The 22,357-nt window shown below is 37.7% G+C and overlaps 4 protein-coding genes across 6 annotated transcripts; all 4 read right to left on the minus strand.

The window, feature by feature from the left end:
* Window positions 1–1,136: 1,136 nt before the first annotated feature.
* LOC118481830 lies at window positions 1,137–2,056 on the minus strand. The gene is made up of 2 exons (XM_035977126.1): window positions 1,403–2,056; window positions 1,137–1,151 (listed from the first exon to the last, which is right to left on the minus strand). Exons 1-2 carry the CDS (start codon window positions 2,054–2,056, stop codon window positions 1,137–1,139), a joined length of 669 nt encoding a protein of 222 aa, XP_035833019.1.
* A 642-nt stretch (window positions 2,057–2,698) lies between these two features.
* Window positions 2,699–3,940, minus strand: LOC118482235 (protein ALP1-like). Its single transcript, XM_035977879.1, has 2 exons — window positions 3,900–3,940; window positions 2,699–3,793 (listed from the first exon to the last, which is right to left on the minus strand). The coding sequence occupies exon 2, from the start codon at window positions 3,703–3,705 to the stop codon at window positions 3,004–3,006; it is 702 nt and encodes a 233-aa protein (XP_035833772.1). The 5' UTR covers window positions 3,706–3,793; window positions 3,900–3,940; the 3' UTR covers window positions 2,699–3,003.
* A 3,106-nt stretch (window positions 3,941–7,046) lies between these two features.
* LOC110879612 (protein DENND6A) lies at window positions 7,047–13,266 on the minus strand. Of its 2 annotated transcripts, none has more exons than XM_022128109.2 (5): window positions 13,108–13,266; window positions 10,939–12,672; window positions 9,739–9,931; window positions 7,838–8,087; window positions 7,047–7,383 (listed from the first exon to the last, which is right to left on the minus strand). In XM_022128109.2, exons 2-4 carry the CDS (start codon window positions 12,501–12,503, stop codon window positions 7,947–7,949), a joined length of 1,899 nt encoding a protein of 632 aa, XP_021983801.1. In that variant the 5' UTR covers window positions 12,504–12,672; window positions 13,108–13,266; the 3' UTR covers window positions 7,047–7,383; window positions 7,838–7,946. The 2 variants fall into 2 exon arrangements, with proteins under 2 accessions (XP_021983801.1, XP_021983802.1); XM_022128110.2 differs by having other exon boundaries at window positions 7,057–7,383; window positions 10,939–12,509; window positions 13,108–13,265.
* Window positions 13,267–14,728: 1,462 nt separating this feature from the next.
* Window positions 14,729–18,782, minus strand: LOC110876769. Of its 2 annotated transcripts, none has more exons than XM_035977881.1 (12): window positions 18,446–18,782; window positions 17,810–17,900; window positions 17,647–17,719; window positions 17,462–17,528; window positions 17,236–17,287; window positions 17,084–17,153; window positions 16,219–16,264; window positions 15,680–16,120; window positions 15,368–15,490; window positions 15,223–15,289; window positions 15,060–15,139; window positions 14,729–14,979 (listed from the first exon to the last, which is right to left on the minus strand). In XM_035977881.1, exons 1-12 carry the CDS (start codon window positions 18,742–18,744, stop codon window positions 14,901–14,903), a joined length of 1,488 nt encoding a protein of 495 aa, XP_035833774.1. In that variant the 5' UTR covers window positions 18,745–18,782; the 3' UTR covers window positions 14,729–14,900. The 2 variants fall into 2 exon arrangements, with proteins under 2 accessions (XP_035833774.1, XP_035833773.1); XM_035977880.1 differs by having other exon boundaries at window positions 16,219–16,267.
* Window positions 18,783–22,357: the final 3,575 nt, after the last annotated feature.

Below are 22,357 nucleotides of genomic sequence, written 5' to 3' on the forward strand. Positions count from 1 at the left end.
AGAACCGAAGGACCATGCCGTGATTAGAAGCAAAGGTTTTAAAATTGTGGTTGTCGAACTCACCACCTAAATCACACTGGAATGTTTTAATTAAGCGATGAAATTGTGTGTGAATAAGTTTGTGAAATTTGGCAAAGGTTGCAAAGGTTTCTGATTTAAATTTCAATGGATAAACCCATACATATTGTGTAAAGTTATCGATGAGGACCATATAATATTTATAACCGGTTTTGCTGTAAATAGGTGAGGTCCAAAGGTCACAGTGTATAATGTCAAAGGGAGCAAAAGTGACTGAAACTGAATCATTAAAAGGCAAACGATGACTATTAGCAATTTGACATGAGGAACAAACAAAAGAACCATGAGTTTTATTACATTGAATAAACTTGTTACGAGAAAGAAAATCTAAAATAGTGGTTCCCGGATGGCCGAGACGATTATGCCAAGGAAGTGGAGGTGATGTAGAAACGAAGGCGGATGAAGGTGGCGTGAATGGATATAAGTCCCCCGTGCTATCATGGCGAGAAAGAAGGGTTCCTGTCTTGAGGTCCTTCAAAGAAAAACCAAACGGAGCAAATTCAACACTAACATGGTTATCACGAGTAAATTTTCTGACTGATAATAAATCTTTGATAACGGTGGGTGAGTGAAGGACGTTGTTTAATTGGTAAGATTTGTTTGAGACAAGGTGGGTGGTGTTACCGGATCCGTTAATTGGCAATTTTTGGCCGTTACCAACAAGTATAGTACTAGAGGAAATAGACAAGGGAGTTGATATTTTACCAGCGTGAGCCGTGATGTGAGATGACGCCCCGGTGTCCATGTTCCACAAGCGGTCCGGAAAGTCTTGAACTTGTATCATGGAGAGAGCCGTTCCAAGGTCGGTGGGACTGAGAGCATTAAGTGCATTAGGATCGGAGAACTGGGCTGATTGAGGAGGTTGGGCCGGATAACCAGGCTGTTGTGATGGGTGCATGGCGGTTTGGAACTGGGCCTGTTGATAGGCCAGGTGGGCCTGGTTATAGGGTTGTTGGAACGGAACCGGTGGTTGGGTTGGGGCCCAAGCTTGGGACGGGTATGGCGTAGGGGGAGGGGTGTAGTTACTGTATTGGGTCGGTGGGGGTGGGTTGTAAGAATTAGGTTGTTGTGGGCTGTAAGAAGTGGGTTGTTGTGGGTACCAGTTATGTTGGTTTGGGTTACGGTAGTTGCGGCCGCGACCCCGGCCACGATAGCCACGGCCACGTCCACGACTCCGGTTGGGATCATAGGTGTTGGGTGGGGTGTTAGAATAGCGATTTGGGTCGGTAGGGTAGCGAGTGGGTTCAATGGGATTAGGGTCATTGGTTGATGGGTTGGAGTTGGGTGTGGAGACAAGAGCCGATTGGGTATGGTTTAAGCGCGCCTGTTGGCGTTGTTGTTCCTTCTGTAAACTGGTGCGGGCCTCGTCCCATGAGGGGGAAGTTTGGTTGATGATGGCAGCCGTGACCTCATACTCGGTGGGAAGGCCACGTTCCAATTGCATGACCAGCCGAGCCTCGCTAACGGGAAAGCCTACATCACCTAATTGATCGGCGATTTCCTTTAACTTCTGACAATAATCATCCAAGGATGAGCATGCACTAAGGGTTAGATTCGTAAACTCATGTTCGAGTGTTGTAGCACGCGATCCTTTATTGTTGAGAAAAATATTCTCAAGTTTAACCCAAGCGGAACGAGCAGTAGCCTCTGTTTCAAGAACGCGGACCATGAGAGCATCCGATAACGTAGCATATATCCACTGAAGAATAAGGGCATCGATCTCGTACCATGCGTCATGGCCTTCATCGGATTCCTCGGGAGGATCCGTGCCGTCAATATGGTCCAAAACCTTGTAGGCTTTGGCATGCAGTTTGAATAATTTCACCCATGACGAATAAGTTACCGTCGTGCCATCAAGAGTGCGGATCTTGTTTTGAACGTTAGTAACAGTATAGGCCGGGTGAAGGGGGGTGTGAGCGGGGGTGTGCTTGTTGTCGCTGGATGATTGTTTTTCGGGTGGTGGAGTATTGCCGGTCATGACTGTCGAAACAGAGGTGGCGAACCGGGGAAGGAGAAGAAAAAAATCGGCTAGGGTTTTGCAGAGCAAGGCTCTGATACCATAAAGATTGTTATGGTTCTATAATTGTTCGTATCTCCTCTCATTCATAAGGACCCTTTAAATAGGGAGAGAAAGTACAATATACAAGGAAATAATCAACGTAATAAAGGTACATAATCTCTCCTAAAATATGTGCATAATATACTATTCTAATATGTTTGAGTTGTTTGAGGAAAATTGTTGGGTATGGTGAGTGATGAGCATTCCCACTAAAATGCATCACTAGCGATGGAATAAAGCTCGATAACGTGTCGAAACTTAATTGGATGCTGTGAGTGAATGATACGTGATGACTACCCCTACCCCCTAACAACACGAGCTTAAAATTTGTAACGAAAACAAACATCTAACCTAGATTTATTTGCAAAGCATACAGGGGACGATACACGAGGAAAAAGAAAAGAAATACAATACTACCTAAAATAATAAATAATAAAAACCGTATAAACATTAATCTATATTTAAATGGTTTAAATCTACAACTACAATGAGTACATCGGTAATATCTCCTAATAATTACACAATATACCTAATTGTACTATGAAGCTTTCTATCTCTTTAATCTAATGGTGTAAGGGGTGCTCACCTAATAGGTGAGTCCCCCATCTTACACATAGCCAATCACATGGTGCCACGTCAACTCACCTAATACACTCCCCTAATACCTTGTTTTGATGGCGGCACTCACCTATTAGGTGAGTTGTTTTTTTTTTTTTTTTTTTATTCTCTAAAATAATGCATGTTTTATAAATTAAAAAAAGATTAGTAAAAATAAAAATTAAATAAAAGACATTTCATTAAATTAAAAAAAAAACATTCGAACTAGAAAAAAAGATACATTCAACCTAAAAAAATATAAAAACAAACTACTCCTCGTCCGAATCAACTTCAAGGTGAGGCAAATCTAAACTTCCGAGATGCTCAACGAGATCGTGTTTTAGCCTCCAATGCGTGTCTTCGTCAATGAGCTCCGTATAGGCTGTATCATCGAAGACGGGTTCGACTGGAGGATCTTGAATATGAACCGGTGCTATCGCCCTTCCGTCGTCTTTTATAATCATGTTGTGTAAAATAAGGCACGTATACACGATGGACCTTATTTTTTTCACCGTTTTCGAACGCATTGGACGATTTAGTATTCCCCACTTCGACTTTAACACACCAAACGCCCGTTCCACATCTTTTCTTGCGGCCTCGTGTTGCCTCTTGAATTTTTTTTCGTTCGGGTCGTGTGGATATGGAAAAGACTTCACAAACACGGACCAAGTAGGGTAGATCCCATCAGTAAGATAATACCCGCGTTTGTATAAATGGTTGTTCACTTGAAATGGACAATTTGGCGCCGTTCCATTTCGTTGAGCAAGAAATAACGGAGATTGTTGCAGCACGTTGATATCGTTTTGTGAACCCGCTGGCCCACAAAAAGCATGCCAAATCCACAAATCTTGAGACGCTACCGCTTCTAACATAACCGTCGGGTATTGATGATCGCCTCTCATGTATTGTCCACGCAATTCTGTGGGGCACATTCTCCAGACAAAGTGTGTACAATCGAGACTCCCTAACATGCCAGGTAGGTGATGCCTATCCTCATGAGCCTGATACAATAGCGCGATGTCGTGGCTCGTTGGTCTACGTAGGAATTCACCGCCATACCTTAAATTAAATAAAAGACATTTCATTAAATTAAAAAAAAAGACATTTCATTAAATTAAAAAAAAAACATTCGAACTAGAAAAAAAAAATAAATTCACCGCCATACCTTTTACAAACCGTCTCGCAGAAATATTCAAGGCACTCACGAGAGGTTCTTTCAGACATATTTAAATACTCGTCCCCCTCGTCTGGTGGGTTACCGGTTGCAAGTTGTTTAATTGCCGAAGTAACCTTTTGCAACGGTGTAAAGCTTTTCTTCATTCTCCCGTCTAAGCCTTCTTGAAACCACTCGTCATACGCTTGCACGTCACTAACAATTTTTAGGAACAACGACTTGGACATACGAAACCTGTGACGAAAAGTATCTTCACTAAATTTTGGATTTTCATCGAAATAATCGGCCATGAGTGTCTCGTGGCCCCCCACACGATCCCGACGGACATATTTTTTTTTACTAGACGATGCCGTGTCTAGTAGCTCCGCTTGTTGGATGAGATTTTGGAAGAAAACTAAGCTACTATCGCTTGACCCGGTATCGTCATCGTCGGGAAAGTCGGGTATGGGAGAAAGAAACGGGAACTTGGAATCCATTTTGTGTTTAAAAGATATAAAAGTTTTAGAGTTTTGGTGTTGGTTTGTTGTGAATGTGGTAAAAAATGGATTAAGATTGGTTAGTATATATATATTTTTAAAAAAAAAATTGATTTTTTTTTTTTTTTTTAAATTTCGACCGTTTGTAAACGGTCAAATCTCGAACATCGTGCATTTCCAAGCGGTAAACCCCCACCCATTTCCAGCCCCGATTCGGGATACCGCGGGGACGGCGGCGGTGTTCCCGATCGGGGAAATCGTTCACCGAGGGCCTCCCCGAATGCGCCCCGTATACCCTAAGGGTAAGGGTGTAAGGGGCACTCCCCTAAGAGGGGAGTCCCCTCTCTTACGCTTAACCAATCCTTGTGTGCCACGTCAACTCCCGTCTTAAACTCCCCGAACACCCTAAATTGATGGCGGCACTCCCCTCTTAGGTGACTTGGTTTTTTATTAAAAAAAAAAGAAAACATTTCATTGGTCCACTCCTCTCTCTCTCCTTCCTTTCTTCGGTGAATCCCCACCGATTTGGCCCCCCCATTTCACCTCCCCTCTTGGTTGGCATCACCTTACCGCACGGTGAGTTTGGTCCCCGAAGGGAGTCACCGCGGGTGCCCCGGACTCCCTAACAATCTAGTTCACCTTAAGGTGACAGAATAACATCATTGTTGGATATCTAGATGCCTTGTAAATATATAAAAAAATGAGAGAACTTGAATGATGGATCGTATCGATTAATTATGTTTATTTTAGTGGTGGAGTGGTTGGGAAAAGACTTGGTGCTCCTTGTGACCCAGGTTCGACTCTCACTCTTCCCATTATTTTCTGCGGCATCCAGGTGAAGGGCGAATATGGATGGCGCCGGTTCGTCTTGGATGAGAGGTGAGGTTTTACCGATTATTTGATTATTTCACTGTCGTATCTTCGGGCGGGTGGAGGTCGGGCTTCCGCGCATGTGAGAGAGCCAAGGGGCTGACACGGTGGTTTTCATTTTTATATCTCTCTTATCCAAGGAAGTTACATAGAACTGCAATTAGTGGATTAGTTGAGTACTCTATTATCCAAGGAAGTTACGAGTATGGATCTTTTAGGTAATTGGATAGGACATCACCTAATAAAATTCTTTAACTATGAAATGCAGGCCTCATGCCTGAATCACGTCTTGCTGGATATTCCGGGTTTACTCTTCAAATTCTGGTTTATTTGCCATATGTAACTAAATTTAAACAAAAAACATAGCTAGTACTAGTAGCTATCTGAGTTTAATCTTTATATTGGGATTGATTAGCAGGATTTGTACTCTGCAGGATTAAATAAGGTATTAGATAAATAATATTGACGAACTTAATCAATATTTAATAATCATCTTTAATCAACTTTATTCAAATGTATGGACAGGTTGGTGATCCTAAGTAAATGGGAGTTAATTAGTTAGTATTTTTTTTCTTATAGTTTAATCTAAAAATCAACTTTCTCATCACTAGCATTCTCGTTTCTTAAACGTATTTTTCAAATGAATTGTGTTTTCAACCCAAATTTCTTTTGGGTTAAAGAGTAATAACGACTCGAGTATTATGATTCTTTTACATCGTTTATAAGTTCACAACTCGCATCACTTGCCATATCTTTGCTACTACTATTTAGCTCACAAGTGACTATTCTATGTTTTAGTATCTGTAATCATTAGTAATTGGACTTGCCAATGATCTCTAGATCAAGTGGTGGAAGGTTTGCATTTCTCTTGAAAGTGCAAGTTCAACTTCCACTTGGTGCAGAGTGAGGCATTGGTGGGCGATGATAGGAGACCCAGGGAATTCTGGGTTTGATCCTTGAGCCAAACGGGTTTTACCGGTAATTTCACTGTCGTGCCTACGGGCGAGTGGGTTACCGGGTTTTCCCCGGAATTGGTGGTGGACTCGGGTTACTCTAGGAGTACTCTGTTTGGTCCAGTGGGTGCCCCGAGAGTGCTCGGGATTGATTCTGTTGGCCGTTAAAAAAAAAAATAGTAATTGGACTTTTAAAATTTTTTAAAACTTGTGTATAATAAACACTCATACTAATTCTTATGTTATAAACTATAATGATTACAACAATACTATTTTGTAGAAAACACAAACGTAATCCTAACTAATCTAATAATTTAGTTTTTTCAACGTTTATTTCTCATCTAAATGATAATTGCTAAGTTCAACAATAATTAAAGTCTTGAAAGTAGTATCAGTTGAGCCTAAGGAGCTACAAAAAAATTGGATTTATGTGTAGAATCAAGGATAACATGGATTTTGAGGACCAAAATATCAAGAAAATTAAATGGTATTTATGAAATGAATAATTGAATACCACCAGCCTGTGTCAATTTATTCAAAACATGGATTGTGGTTCATGTTTAAACTTAAATAAGTCCAATTACTCTCATAGAAAGAGACGTTACATTAAAATATCTAAACTTCTTAAGAAACCATTTTTTTCTTATAAATTAGAAGATAATGATAATAACATCATATATATATAAACACACATACATATATGTACGTTATGTGGCACAGTAATCACATAACTTTTATTTAGGAACCACATAAACTTATGCCGACTCTCATAGTTCTCGTAATATCGAGCCCTAGGCCCCTTCAACACACACATCAAGTAACAAGGAAAAAAGAAGAGATAAACAAATGAAAACAAGCTGCCAGATTGAAATTGAAAAATGTTATCAACAAATTGTTAAACCTGGAAAGCGGCAATAAGAGAATCATTATCGGAACATGACTACTTCTAAAATACAAATTCACTAGACCAGTTGACCGCGACCATATAATACATTGTTACCCGAAAACTTGGTTCTGGGCAGCCCATTTGCATAATACACATTCCACAATCCCGAAAACATCCGAATAAAAAAAACACACTAACCCAAGTGATGCCAATATGTTTCCTTCTTAGAAACATAGAATATTTGACAGTTTTTTATACCCATCAGCTGTATCAAATTTTCCTCCAATTATCTGTGAAAATAAAAATAAAAAATCAACAGATGAAAAGATCAAACAAAATAAAGAAAAGAGTAAAATGCCACTTTCGTCCCTGAGGTTTGGCCACTTTTGCGACTTCGTTCAAAGGTTTGTTTTTTCGCATCTAGATCCAAAAGTTTTGAAATCTTGCCATTTTCATCCGACTCGTTAACTTCATCCATTTAACGTTAAGTCAGGGATATTTTCGTCACTTTAGACATTATTTAATTAAAAGAAACCTTCCTTTTCAAAAATTCCCCCGACATAACGTTAAAAAAATGGATGAAGTTAACTAGTCGGACAAAAATTGCAAGTTTCAAGCTTTTTGGATCAAAATGCGAAAAAACAAACCTTTGGACGGAAGTTGCAAAAGTGGCCAAACCTTAAGGACGAAAATGGCATTTTACTCTACACAAAAAATTAAGGTTACAGGGGAATAATCACTGACCTAGCATGAAGATCATGGGTTGACCTGAGTAGATGATACAGGTTTTCTAGCGGGTATTAACTATGTGGAATTGGAAAAAAAAATGTTTTTTTTTTCTTTTTAAGGAGTGTTATTGTAAAAGAGTGGCCCTATCAGGGTTCATTAGCAGAAGATGCTGCATGTCTTGGGGAAGGACGTTGAAGACTGCCTGCAGATCTCCTTTGAGTTTATGGTACGTCGCTTTGGATTGATCGACGGCGTTTTTATCTTCCTGCATGAGAAGAGCATCATAATTATAAAAACAACAGGAAGAAGCATGGGTTTTAATGTTGAATTTATTCAAGTCCATAATGTCAATTAGGATTTTATAAATTAAGACCTTATGACGTATCTGTTTAATAAACATCATAGGGACTTTAAATATGTTAAAACACTGCCAAAAACTGTCCATATATAGAGAGATATAGACAAAACACTACTTAACAAGACGACCACTTTCATCAACATTTAAGATTACAAGATTCGATGAAAGTGATAATGATACATATCCAACCGACCTACCCTTAACCCCATTGCAGCCCATTCCCAGTCAAAGTCAAAAGGCTGAATTTAGGATTAGTAACTGCTCTTTCTTATTTAAGTATTCTGATTCCTATTCTAGTTTTTCTATGTCTTGTTTAATTTAATTATCAAGTGTTATTGTATTGGAGATTAGCCCATCTCGAATCGGGCCAACTATCTTAATATTCAACCATAGTTGTCAATAGCGATCGCTATAGCGAATAGTGTGGCATATAGGTCCATGCTCGCTATATGGTCTGTAGCGATAGATAGCGGCCTTTAATTTTTTTAATATAAATAGCAATCAAATATCTGGATTTTAGGTTTTTGTTAAATGGATTAGGATCAAATACAAAGGATCCTAATTGTAAGAAGTGTAAGAAGGATTTATAAAGTGACAAGTGTCCAATAACCTAAAAAAACCCACTACACACACAAAAAAAAAAAAAAAAAAAAAAAAAAAACCCTTAAACATCCACCACCACCACCAAAAACCTAAACCCCCAACCCCCCCCCCCCCCCAATTTTTTTTTTTTTTTGCCGAGGGGGTTTGGGAGGGGGGGGGGGGTTAGGTTTTTGGGTGGTGGTAGGGTGGGGTGTTTAGGTTTTGGGTGGTGATGTAGTGGGTTTAGTTTTAGGTTACTGGACACTTGTCACTCTATAAATCCTTCTTAAACTTCTTACAATTAGAAGCCTTTGTAGAATAACTTGACCCTTTGTTAAATATACATTTAAAATAGTGGATATACCAGGGTATTTTGATATAATATACATATAAAAAATTAATTTTTTTCTAGGGTATCGCTATTTATAAAATAGCCCCGCTATTAATTGCTATTCGCTATGTAGCATATAACCTTATCGCTATTTGTCGCTATTCGGGACAAACAACTATGTATTCAACAAATCAACCTTGTTTTTTCTAGTATCTATCACAATGGTAAAATATCATAAAGTACAACTAAAATATATATTCCTGATATTGAAATGTCTATTTCTACAAACATGAAATTATATTATCATTAGTTGCAAATACAATCATTTATCTGTAAGTAACATATCATAGAGTACAACTAGTGAAGTAGACACCCGAATTTGAAGTCATTCTGGTTATGTTGATTCTAAACACAGGAAACAATTATCATGCAGCTGACAGTAAACTACAAATTAATGATTCATATGCCTAAAGTATGCCTAACTATACGATTGAGGCACAATCAATCTCACACTTACGTTGTAATGAGTACTGAGCAGTAAACAGTAAAGATCACATTAATATATTGCCAAAAAAAGGTTACGTTGCATATTTTTACAACAACCCAAAATAGAAAAAGAACAAAGAAGGTAACAAAGATGCTTGCCTGCATTTCGGCAAGAAGATGCCTTTCAATCGCATTAAACGTTTCAACAATTTCCAGCTCAGAAGATTTGTTGATAAATACTTGTATGTCAGCATTCATTCTTGCTTGTCTCCACAACCTGCATTGTTCTTGTTCAGCCACAGCTCGTTTTCTTTGAAACCACGGCTTGAAGTTGTGCCCTTTCATGAACCGCCTGGATTGGAAATTATATCGAGAATTTAAAATCGTAAGCAACAACAAAATGGCTACCGTATAAACATCTCTCAAAATCACTCATCATTTTCATGGTGCCTATGACCTTCTTGACCTAAGGTATGTAATATACATACATATTCTTCTAAGTAGCTAGGAGATACTCATAAACACACAAATTTTTATATAACTAAAAACAGAAAGTCGGTAGTATTTACCACCAATACCCTCCATTTTAAAAGCTTTCAATTTTAACCCATGTATTATTACTTTGTATTTTACACCCTTCAACTTTTAAAAATTACAATTTTTAACCCTAGACTATTACTCCATTTTTACAATTTTTATAACAACTTTTAAATTTGCATCTTTAACCCATGCACAATTACTTTCTTTTACACCCCCTCAACCTTTGAAGTTTGACTTTTTAACCCTCAAGTTTGAATTCCGCCACAACCCCCTCAACTTTTAAACTTTGCGTTTTTACCCCCTTGCACTATTACTCCATTTTTAATGTCACCACCCCCTCAAGTTTTAAACTTTGTGTTTTTACTCCTTGCACTATTACCCCCTAAAGTTTTAAACTTTGCATTTTTACTCCTTGCACTATCACTCCATTTTTACCGCCACCACCCCGTCAAGTTTTAAACTTTACGTTTTTACTCCATTTTTACACCTCAACTTTGAAAATCTCTTATGGTTAATACATCACATAACGCTTGGACTAATCCATCCGATGTTTGCGATGTACGCGTGCCGCAACGTGCGCGGGTCTAATTGCTAGTTATACTGAAACATTAATGGAAGAAACCCAATAACCTATTGAAAGTTTTTTTCAAGCACTTATAAATAAGCCAAAATGAACAAAAATTCTAAACATTACTTTATATAAGAAGTTGCTAGAACTCAAGATACTTTTACGGGACATCAATTATGATATAGAACAAAATATACAGCAAACAAAAGACATATTCTAGGTGAATACCCTTGAAAATGAAAGACAAGTACCTGTAGAGATCTAGCCAATTAGATTTCATTCTCTTCGATAAAAACTTCCCGGGACCTCTAGTTGATAAACTTGCAAGAAATTCATCGGCATCAAAAGCAAGTAAAGGGGGAGGATCAACAAACGGAGACGACCCCACAGAAGGCGTATTAGACCGAAAATACGGGCCAAACGGAGCTAAAAAATTAGTAGTAAGCTCCAAGAAATGGCGGCGTAATATCTCATTGTTAACAACCGACATTGACTCTTCTACCCTTGGTGACAACCCTGCATCAACAAGTCTGTTCAAAATAGACGTGTCCGGTTTCGTAATCGGCACGTAACCGCTCCAAACTGCTTCTTTATGTTCTGTCATGAGACAAAGTGGGCCATCTCTCCTTAATTTTACAGCGTTTATCAAACTTGAAGGAGAAAACTTCTTTAAGTTCAGTTGTGGAAAACCAAAACCTTCGGGTCGGCCCGAAATTCGCCCCGTTGAGGCCCGTGAAGCGAAGGGGAGCCGGGTCGAATTGGGAGACGGGCTTCCGACTGACACTATGTTCGGCATGTTACGAAGCGATTTCAAGAAAAAAAGATTTGTAACACCTAGAATCATTGGAGGGAAAGTGTCGCCTTCTTGGAGTGAGTTTAAACGGGCGAAACACGGGTCGTGTATGGTGAAATACGGCCGGAAATCAACGCTAACGAAAAGTGGAGCAATTAAACTAACTAAACTAGCAACTGCTTCACAACATTGTGGGGGCGTTGGTGCTATTATTAAAATAGGCTCACCAACAAGTAACAGTTCCCATAATAACCAAAGTTGTAATAAAATCCCTTTGAAAATCCCAAAAACATCTGAATCGTGAAAAAGCCCGTACGGAATCGACTGATTTGTAGGAAGAAGTGGGGCCATTGAGGATGCTGACTCTTCAAATGACACCTCGCCGTCAAAGGATAAGCTGTGGACAGGTGGCAAGTTGACTTTGAGTGTAGCATTACCGATAGGAAGTTCCATGAGTTGACCAGGTGACGGTGAAGCCCATGTTGAGACCGAAGCAGCGATACAATCTAAAGCTTTCCTTCCGATGTCGAAATATAATGGACCCATGATTTGCAATAATGGTTTAAATAAACTAGAATACGGACTATGTGATAAAATTACCACTGATTTTTGTTCACCGCCTCGTTTTAGCCTTTCATCATGCCTTTGTCTGTTAAACACAAAACCATACAAGTACTTCGCATCACGCCCTTTTTCGTTACCATTTTTCCTTTTTGGTACCTTTTCGCCCGATGAAACTTCTTCACCAAGAAAACTCCCTCGTCGCTGTACTCTAAAGAAGAACATGCAGTCATGGATGCTTGATCGATTATGATGTTGGGAAACTGAATCCGGAAACGAACTGAAAGCAACATCAAGCTCCTCTTCAGGAGTAAGACAACCGGGCGGATAACACTCTTCGATAAGCTGCCCCTGCTCTAGATCAAACCTAATTATGCAAAACGCAACGATCCACCGTTGCATAGACTCAGGGTCAACATTTGCATTGGATTCCCTTGGGGAAAAAGACGGAGACCTGCTCATTTCCAGCTAACAAGACAAAAGCCACTATTTCAATATAGCGATTTCACATCCATCTTTGACATTATCTATCTACCTCCAACTAACACGGAAAAGCAACCAAGTGTTTGCACTTTGCATTCACCCGAAGCTATGAATTCAAAGTAATGTAGAAGAAATAACTTCAGATATGCTGCATCAATTAGAGGATATTAAAAACTGAAATATTCATAATTTCATACATTCCAGTATTATTACAAGGTTTAAAAATTATAACTTTAAACCTAAAAAAGCAACCACTTTGATGGATAATAAACTTTGTTTGGATAATAAATACCTGCACAAAGTTTTAGGGTTTTGATTTGAATGTGTCTGAGTATACAAATCAAGTAGGGTTGATAACAAATCAGACAACCACAGACAGAAGATGTTACAATAGTTGAAACAGGAAGTATCACTAAAATGCATACAATTTATGGACTTAAACTAGTTAATTCAAGAGCTTGTTACAGTATACAGATACAGAAGAATGGTCAAACAAAATTAGACCTAAAAATGACGAATCAATTGATTTGCGAACCGAATCACAATGGCAGGCAGGCAGATCAGATAGTGAAGAATTAATTACCTGAAATTGTTTCACCAGAGTTGGAGATCGAGGAGAGGAAGGGTTTTGAGGTGAAGAGTTGGTAACGGAGATGTGATTTTTGACTGATTTTGAATGCACAAGAAGAAATCCAGTTTCGAACAAGATTTGGGGTTTCTTCTCGCTGGATGTAAAATATGAAACTTGCTTCACTTTTTAATTTATATTTTAGTTTAAATCTTTCTATACTAATAAACAAAAATCGTTTTTATCTCACCCTTATTTTTTATTTATCTATTTTATTATTAAATAATAATAATAATAATAATAATAATATTAAACATCAATTTAACTAAATCTATTTATCTCTTTTGTTTAATTGATTCCTTATTAAATAATAATAATATTAAACATCAATTTAACTAAATCTATTTATCTCTTTTGTTTAATTGAATTTTTTTAACTCTAAAGTTTTAATTTTTGTTATTTTAACCTCTTTGATTAATTTGATTTTTCACTTCTAATTCAAAAGTTTCATCTTTTGCAATTTAACCCTTTTAATTTTTTTTTCTTTCAACATAAAGATTTTCATCTTTTGCAATTTAATCTCAACACTTTTTTTACTTCCAACTTTAGTATCTTATATATACTTTTCATCTTTCATAAGTTCTCCGTTTAATGTGTCGTTCTAAATTTCCGACTTAACACGTCGCAATATGCGTGTGGGGTTCAACGTTTTTTCATCTATTTTTTTCCTGCCCGTCGCAGCGCGTCTATTTTTCCCCGTTTGATAGGTCTGTCGCAGCGTGCGAGTCAGAGATCGACTTAGTTATTTTTTTCTCGGTTTTACACACAGGCTCATGGTGATGTGAGAAACATTTACCTTTCATCTAACATGATATATAACTAATGAATCCCCGCCGCATTGCGGCGGGTGGTAATTCTAGTTCATAATAATACCAAAACTATATTAAAAAAATATCATTAATTATTTGGGAAATTGGATTATACTAATCCCTAGTAACATCATTTGCCATTGGTAATTCTACTTTTTAGTTCTTACGGGCAGTCTTATCTTTCAAATATTTTGCCTCCACGTCCTTAGTTAAAAAAAACTTAACTTCCGAATTACAAAGTGATGTTTAGGCCTTTTGATCAGAACAAGAATACGATTCGATTGATGTGGATTTAGAAATAAGATTAGAGGGTGTTAAGTTAAGTTGTTAGCATATATAAATAATAAATACATAATAAAAGTTGTTAGCATCTTTCTCCGTTACAAGTAACATTAGATAATAGAGGTTTAGGGTTGTCGGTTTCAATTAGGATAACACTTTCTAACACGCTAAAAATAATGTTATATTTAATGGGAGTTCAAGTTTTATCGTGGATAAAATGTGGATTTAGAAATAAGATTAGAGGGTGTGTGAGTTAACCGGTAAAATATATAACATATTAGATGAACCATGTTCATTACGAGTTGTTTAATTAAAAAGTCTTATTGGGGTTGACATGTTTAATCCATTTAATTAAACTCATTTATTACAACAAATTTTACATGTTCACAACTTGATTATAACTCAATCACGCCCCGTTTGACACTTCTAGAAAATGAGCTATATTCAAGTACACGATTTTAAGCGTCCATGTTAGCGTTGATGTCTTTCAAAACCGATAAACATAGATAATATCCATAAACGGAATATCAAACATTTACTATAGACTAACCAAACAATACGTTACCAACATATATTTACCCTGTCGAATGGCGATTTTACATGGTCAAACCAAACATGCTTTTCTGGTGAACTAAACACTAAAATAGTTGATATAAGTTATGCATCATATACGACCAAGCGTTCTTTAATAACAACACGGCAAATAGGGCATTTTTGACATTTCTGACTGCAAGTACTGCATAAACAGAGGGAATCAAAGTTATTATAAAAATTTAGAATAGTTTTACAATAATAATCAGCATAAAAAAAAAGTACCTGCAAAGGATATGATGCCTACATGGGAGTAACACCATGTTTTTTTCTCTATCGAAGCAAATCTTGCATAAGTTATCATCCTGAAGTTTGCATATAATTATTAGCATATAACTCGGGAGGTATAAACAGACAAATAAACATACCCACTTATAACAAAAAGTACCTCATCGGTTAGATCCTTCTTGGGCAATGTCTTCACTATTTCAGGTGGATCACTAAACGTGTTGTATCTGAGATTCACATGCGGAATAAGCAGATAGAATGACAGAATAATAATTAGCTACAAAAAATAAAGAAAATGAACTTGCCCAGAAGACCCATTGTGGTTATTTCGTGTTTGTTCTTCCCGGCTTCCTTCCTCAGTTGACCACCGACGAAGCACCTTAGTTGACCACCGTCGAAGCACCTCAGTTGACCACCTACCAAACAGCCTACACGGTACAAGTTAAGAACGGTGAGGTGGTAAAATGGGTCAAAACAAGTTGGCTGACTGGCAAATGCTTTTCTTTTATCAGTTTAGGAGGGCTTATGCATGTAAATACACATTGGATGATTAACCCATGACCCCATTGAAATAAAACATAACCTGAGTCAACAAATTTATGTGTAAACGAGTTTACCTGAAGCGACGTTGCAAACAACCAAGGGAATCACGAGCTCTAGTAACATATGTAAAGTATATTCTAGTACCGACCCCAGGAAGAATTTTCTCGACCAAATTAGATGTTGCAAAAAGTACTCCTAATCCTTGCACTAACAATACGGGAGAGAAGACAACAGGAAGAGGGACAAGTCTAGCAGCAGCAGGTTTACCCTCCAAGTGCATACAAAGGAGGATTTGAAAACCGACGATGAGAATTTTCATGACAGCGCAAACTGTGTCTTGTAGACCACACAACCTATTCTCGGAGATATCCTCGGTGGACTCCGTTATATCACTGTTCCAATCGAGATATCTAATAGCCCTTGACGATGAGCTTCCTACACGTATTTGAGAGTTTGTATGAGTCAGTGGATTACACCACTTTGTACAAACAAGAAACACAAAGCACTCTGCAATTCTGTAAAGCATGAATTCGTAACGTGTTAGAATAGCTAAAATATATAAGATGCAAAGATGAAAAGTCATTAAAATATAAAGTTATAAAGTAGACTATACCCAAAATACAAGAACACGTCCCACCAGCTTAAAGAACTTGTGTCACCTGCTAAATGGAAGTGAATAGACCCATTGCAGTTTTTAGGAATTTCATACTATATATATTTAGGGTAAAGTTCTTGTACAAATAATCTTAACATACTAAACATACAAATTGAAGGAAAACTCAAAAAGACAAGGTGGCATTTTTGTAATTATCAATAACTATCAAAGTTACTCTACAAATATACCTAAAAAAACCTAACCACTCCCCCCACCCCCAAAAAAAACCTAAACCCCCCACCCCCCAAAGACCTAAAAAAAACCTACCCCCCCACCCCCCACCCCCCAAAAACCTAAAAAAACCTAACCCCCCCCCCCACCCCCAAAAACCTAAAAAAAAACCTAAACCCCCCCCCCCCACCCCCACCCCCACCCCCAAAAACCTAAAAAAACCTAACCCCCCACCCCCAAAAACCTAACCCCCCCCCCCCCCACCCAAGCTAAAATGCTAAAAACTAAACCCCCCAAAAAACCTAAAAAAATCTAAAAAAAAAAAAAAAAAAAACACACAAATTATTTTATTTTACTTTTTTAACATTTTTTATTATTCGCTACTTTTAGTAGCAGCCAAAAAAAATAATATTTTTTTTTTTTTTTTGCTAACGAAATGTAGCGATTTTTTAATAAAAAATGTTAAAAAAAAATTTGTGTTTTTTTAGGTATTTTTGGTTGTAACTTTGATAGTTGGTGGTAATTACAAAAATGCCACCTTGTCTTTTTGGGTTTTCCTTCAATTTGTATGTTTAGTATGTTAAGATTATTTGTATTTGATCTTTTGCCTATATATTTAAGAGTTAGGACAGTCGTTTAAGAAGAATATTACCAGACAGCTTTCGAATAGTGAACACGGTACCAACAAAAAAGAATCCCATTGAGATAGCAATCCAAAAATGCTGAAATAGAGAACAATCATTTAGCAGTAGCTTCTTAATCATGTTAAGCAAGCAAGCGGATAAATTAATGAACTAAACTCACAGGAAGTGCCACCAAAATTTCATCAAATTCTTGCAGTAAAGCTGTGCACATTCTGCACATCATAAAAATACCAGAGTTCAAGGTGGGTTTTTTTTTTTTTTTTTTTTTTTTTTTTTTTTTTTTTTTTTTTTTATATAAACGAGTTCAAGGTGTTTCTATAAGCGAAACTGGATAGATGTCAACCAGTAAAACCAGAGTAATAAGAAAAGTTAAAAAGAAAGATCACCTGAAATTGTCAACAAAAATAGCTACTTCAAACGCCAACAATGGAAGAAAGACAATCTTCAAGCTTACTGTGTGAAAGAAATTGAAATGATTTCAAAAGTGTGAACAACATTTGTATCATTAGATGCTTGAACCAAACAGATTGCATGTTTACGAAGTGATGCAACAATCAATAAATCAATATACCATATGCACCCTCCAGATAGGCATAAAGAAGCAGTTCAAATACAATAAGCATAGGTACACGAAGCGATGCCATCTGTGCAAAAGGAAAAGATTACTAATGTTATCCCCTTGAAATTCTCAAAACGTCATATATAAAATAATATAGTACAAGAAAATATCACACATAAAAGCCATAGGAAACTAGTGGTCCAGGTAAAGAAGACCTGCTTCGGGCAACAACTACATGAAATAAGAAAAGCGGGAAGAATACGATCCTGCATAATAAAAACCAACAGCAAGTTACATTCAGAAAAAGGACCTGTTTACAATTGCAGAATAATATATAACAAATTATCCTAGTTCCAGTTCACATTGTTTCTAATGTTATGTGTTGAAAGCGAGATACATCATATATGTAGCTCTTAAGCCACATTCCACATATACACCTTCGTGAGCTACATATATTTTCTAATTTTTTTTTTTTTTTGACAATCCTAACATTTTAATAAGAAATGGAAAAATAAAGATAAAAATAACATGTGACTGATAAATCTTTCTTGTTATATTATCATTCAAACAGATGAACTCATCAAACCTCATATAATCATTTTACCTAAATCACCTTCCATTTCTCTCTCAAAAGGTTTTACATAGGTAAGAATTTCCAACATAACATGCAAACTCAAATTATGCCTTATTTTTTACACTCTATTTTATAACTCCGTTTAGATTCTACCAAACCAAAAGCCTTAACAGTTAACATTACCCCTAAAAAGTATGGAATTTTCTAACGTATAACGAAGAAAAAAAGAATATATACCGCCAAGAGTAAGATAGGATGTGATCGAGTTTGAGAAGGAGCAAGAGTGTGAAGCAGAAGAGTGAAGTATAAGCTGCGAAAACCTGTGAGGACTCTGCGATTCTGTTCCACCTCATCCCTGATAACAGATTAAACTGTTGATAATTGTTTAAGAAGACTGTGATTACGATGTTGTAATGCTGCAAAATCCCTAATTTCAAAAGCGATTTGCAAAAGACTTGTTTTGCGAATAGTTGGAATTGATCACACCAATAGCCATGAGAGATTACACTTTTTGTGTGTGTACACTGTATAGACATATTTTTAAGAGTTAATTGCTTGGTTCGTCCTTGTGGTGTGCAAAAATTTCATACTTAATCCTACTGGTTTATTAATTACACATGTGGTCTCAAAAGTTGTCAAAAATGAACTCGGTTGGTCCTCTGACCTAACCTCTGTTAAATTTCTCAATTAACTATGTGTGAAATGACTATATTACCGTTGAACAGTTAAAAACCTAAAACTAAGAATTAAAAAATAAAAAAACCGACTGCATCATCTTCATCACCAACCCACAGAAGCTTAAGGTCCTGCTCTCTCTCTCTCTCTCTAAAAATCTGGTCATCGCTCTCTCTCTCTCTAAAAAATTAAGCCGCACACAAGGTCTCTGCTCTCTCTCTAAAAATCTGGTCACCGGATTATTTCTCCGGCGACCTGTCGGTCGTCCGGTTTCTCCGGCGAATCAACCAATCCACCACGACCACCTCCTCCTCCCTCTTCTCTCCGGCGAACCTTACATCGACCCGCCCAAACATCCCGATTGTAATCCGACTTCTTACATTGCTGGATTTCAGGCAACCAAGTAGACCCGTTGGAGTTCTTGAATCGGTTTCAAAGTAATCACCGCCCAACTCAAGGTCCAAACCCCAACCCCGGATGATGATATCCTCGGTGGAGGAATCTTTACATGGCTCTTCGCCCGGAGTTAACCACTGTGCAAGTAGCTTCGCTAAGTAATCCGGGTCCAGCTCAGCTGAAACCCATTTCAGACTCACTGGATCTGTTGAATCAGTGTGGGTTGGTGATGAAGATGATGCAGTGGGTTTTTTAATTCTTAGTTTTAGGTTTTTAATTGTTCAAGGGTAATATAGTCATTTCACACATAGTTAACTGAGAAATTTAACAGATGTTAGGTCAGGGGACCAACCGAGTTCATTTTTGACAACTTTTGGGACCACGCGTGTAATTAGTAAACCACTAGGACCAAGTATGAAATTTTTGCAAACCACAGGGACCAACCAAGCATTTAACTCTATTTTTAAACTCAACTAGATTTACCACCCGTCGCAATAGCAACAATGCCATACCACCGTCAGCGACAACCAATACTGAAGTTACGGTGTGTTAACGCAAATAAATTAGACTGCAACGTAAAACCTAGAAAATAATAATTAAGTCGATTTAGGACCCTGCGCGTTGTAACGAACTTGTCAAACCAGGAAAAGCTAGACGACGTAAAAACGTTGAACCACATACGCACGTTGAGATGTGTTAACTCGCAAAATCTAGTACGCAGCGTAAAACGACATGTTAAAACGTTGAACCACACACACGTTATGCCGTGTTAACTCGTAAAATTTAAAACGAAAAATTTGCGAAATATGAAAAGTGTGAGGACCAAAGTTGATGAAACACTGGTTAACACCGAAGGTTAACTAGCTGGGTCGTCTCTTATATGGGTTCAATCTCCTTTTCCACTCGCTTAAAATTGAGGTCCTGCAAAACAGCAACACCGTTAGCTCGTTAAGAGGGGAATATGGGGGTTTCCCTCTTAACCGGGCTCCGGCGTGAGAATAAGTACTGCTCTGAGGAAGAAATAGTGTGTGTTGTGGGTGAAAAGTGAGGAAAATAGAATGGATAACCTGAATGATGAAGGCTCCTATTTATAGCCGGAGGGTGAAAGAGGGAGGAGCGATCTTGCCAGCTGTTATTGGGCGCCAGCTGTCCGACCAAGGGGAGTATCCTCTTGGTCTCCTCTGCTGTGGTCAGGATAGTGGTCCACGTGGCGCGCCAACATTTGTCCATGCCGGAGAAATTGTACTGCTGTTGTCGGTCTGCCCCCAGATTTGTCGCAGGTCTACATGGCGCCTGATTAATGGTGACACGTGTTGTCCTTTCTGTCTGGAGGAGCATCTTCGGTGCCACCTTGACGTCTTCTAGAAGCTTCTGGATTTGTTTGCTGATGTAGGCGCCATGTAGGACGAAGAAAGTGGTGTGGTCCCTGTCATGTGTGCATGGAATTGGGACCATACCTCTTCAAAAGTTGAAAGTACAAAAGTTATGAGTTTAAATTGCAAGAGATGAAAACTTTTGGTGTTATAAGTAGAAAAACAAATGGTTTTAAGTTAAAAGTAAAATATCATTTTTTTTTAAAACCTTTCAAAGCATGAGGTACATACCTCTATGTATACAAATGTTACTAATTTATATTTTGTTAATTAACTTATTAAAGTTAATCATGTTTTGATAACAATATACATTTTTTGACATGACATTTTAGACACAAAGGTTAAGGGTTGTAGGGACACCATAAAGAAATAATTAACTTTTAGGTTGTTATTAGCCTATATATACTTTATCTATTGTTATCTCATAGTGTGATTGTAGAGGGTAATAGGGTATTTGTATTGTGTTATCATTGCGTTTATCTTGATCTTGGCCGCTAAAACAACTCGACACGAAGAATGCATTTCTACACGGAGAATTGCATGAGACGGTTTTTATGCACAAACCACCAAGTTTTAGCCTGAAGAAATCATTGTATGGCCTCACACATGACCATTGAGCTTGTATAGTTGACTTTCAAAATCTAAAGTCTCTTATGGATTTAAAATAATTATATGTAAAACTTTTCTTCCTCTGGGATAGAGGTAACGCTTGCCTACATCCTACCCTCCCTGGAACCTATCAATAGCTTCGCTATAGGTGGGAGGGATTATAATGGGTATGGTTGTTGTTGTTATATGTAAAACTTCACTATTTCTGTATCATTACGGGGAACATACATCATATCTTTTATTATACGTCAATAACATTATTTTAACTATTTTAGCTTCATGTTTTCTTCGTTCCAGCATAGCCATGTCGTCTATGGAATTTTGTTATGACCGATTTGGGTGATTTGCATCATTTACTTGGGATTACAGTGACCCGCGATAAATAATGATTGGTTTTTTAACCAACCCTAGTTTGCAAAGGATATCTTATAGTGAGCCTCAGTGGCTTTCTGTAAACTTGCCTTCACATCGGTTGGCACTTCCTCCAAGCTCAGTGCCACCATTAGTACTCTTTTGCTAGATGGGTCGTTATATCGCAATCTGATTGGCGCTCTTCAGTATCACATGTTTACACATATAGCATTATCTACGCGATTCAGCAGGTTTGACTATTCATGCAAGCTTCATGAGAGCCTCACTTTCAGTTTCTAAAGTGCATCTTGCGTTACATTCAGGGCATGTTGGATTACGGGATGTGGATTAATCCCATCAGATGTGATTCACTTAGTGCTTATTCAGATGCTGACTAGGGCTGATGTCGTGATTCTAGGTGTTCCAAATCTGGCTATTGCGTATATATGGGTGACAATCTTCTGCCGTGGTCTTCTAAACGACAACACAGTTTCACGATCCAATGCAGAGGCAGAATATCGGACTATTGTAAACACAATTGCTGAGGGTTAGTTGGCTTCGAAGTTTATTACTCGAGTTGTATCTTCCCCTTCGTTCGCAATTGTGGTTTATTGTGACAATGTTTTGGTGATTTATTTATCTAATAACCGTGTTGATTTTGTCGAGATCGATATGCATTTTGTCAGAAAAAAGGAGCGAATTAGTAAGATTCGACTCCTTCACGTTCCATTTGAGCTTCACTATA

The sequence above is a fragment of the Helianthus annuus genome, chromosome 9 (genome assembly GCF_002127325.2).
Source record: "Helianthus annuus cultivar XRQ/B chromosome 9, HanXRQr2.0-SUNRISE, whole genome shotgun sequence".
In the NCBI taxonomy this organism is placed as follows: Eukaryota; Viridiplantae; Streptophyta; class Magnoliopsida; order Asterales; family Asteraceae; genus Helianthus; species Helianthus annuus.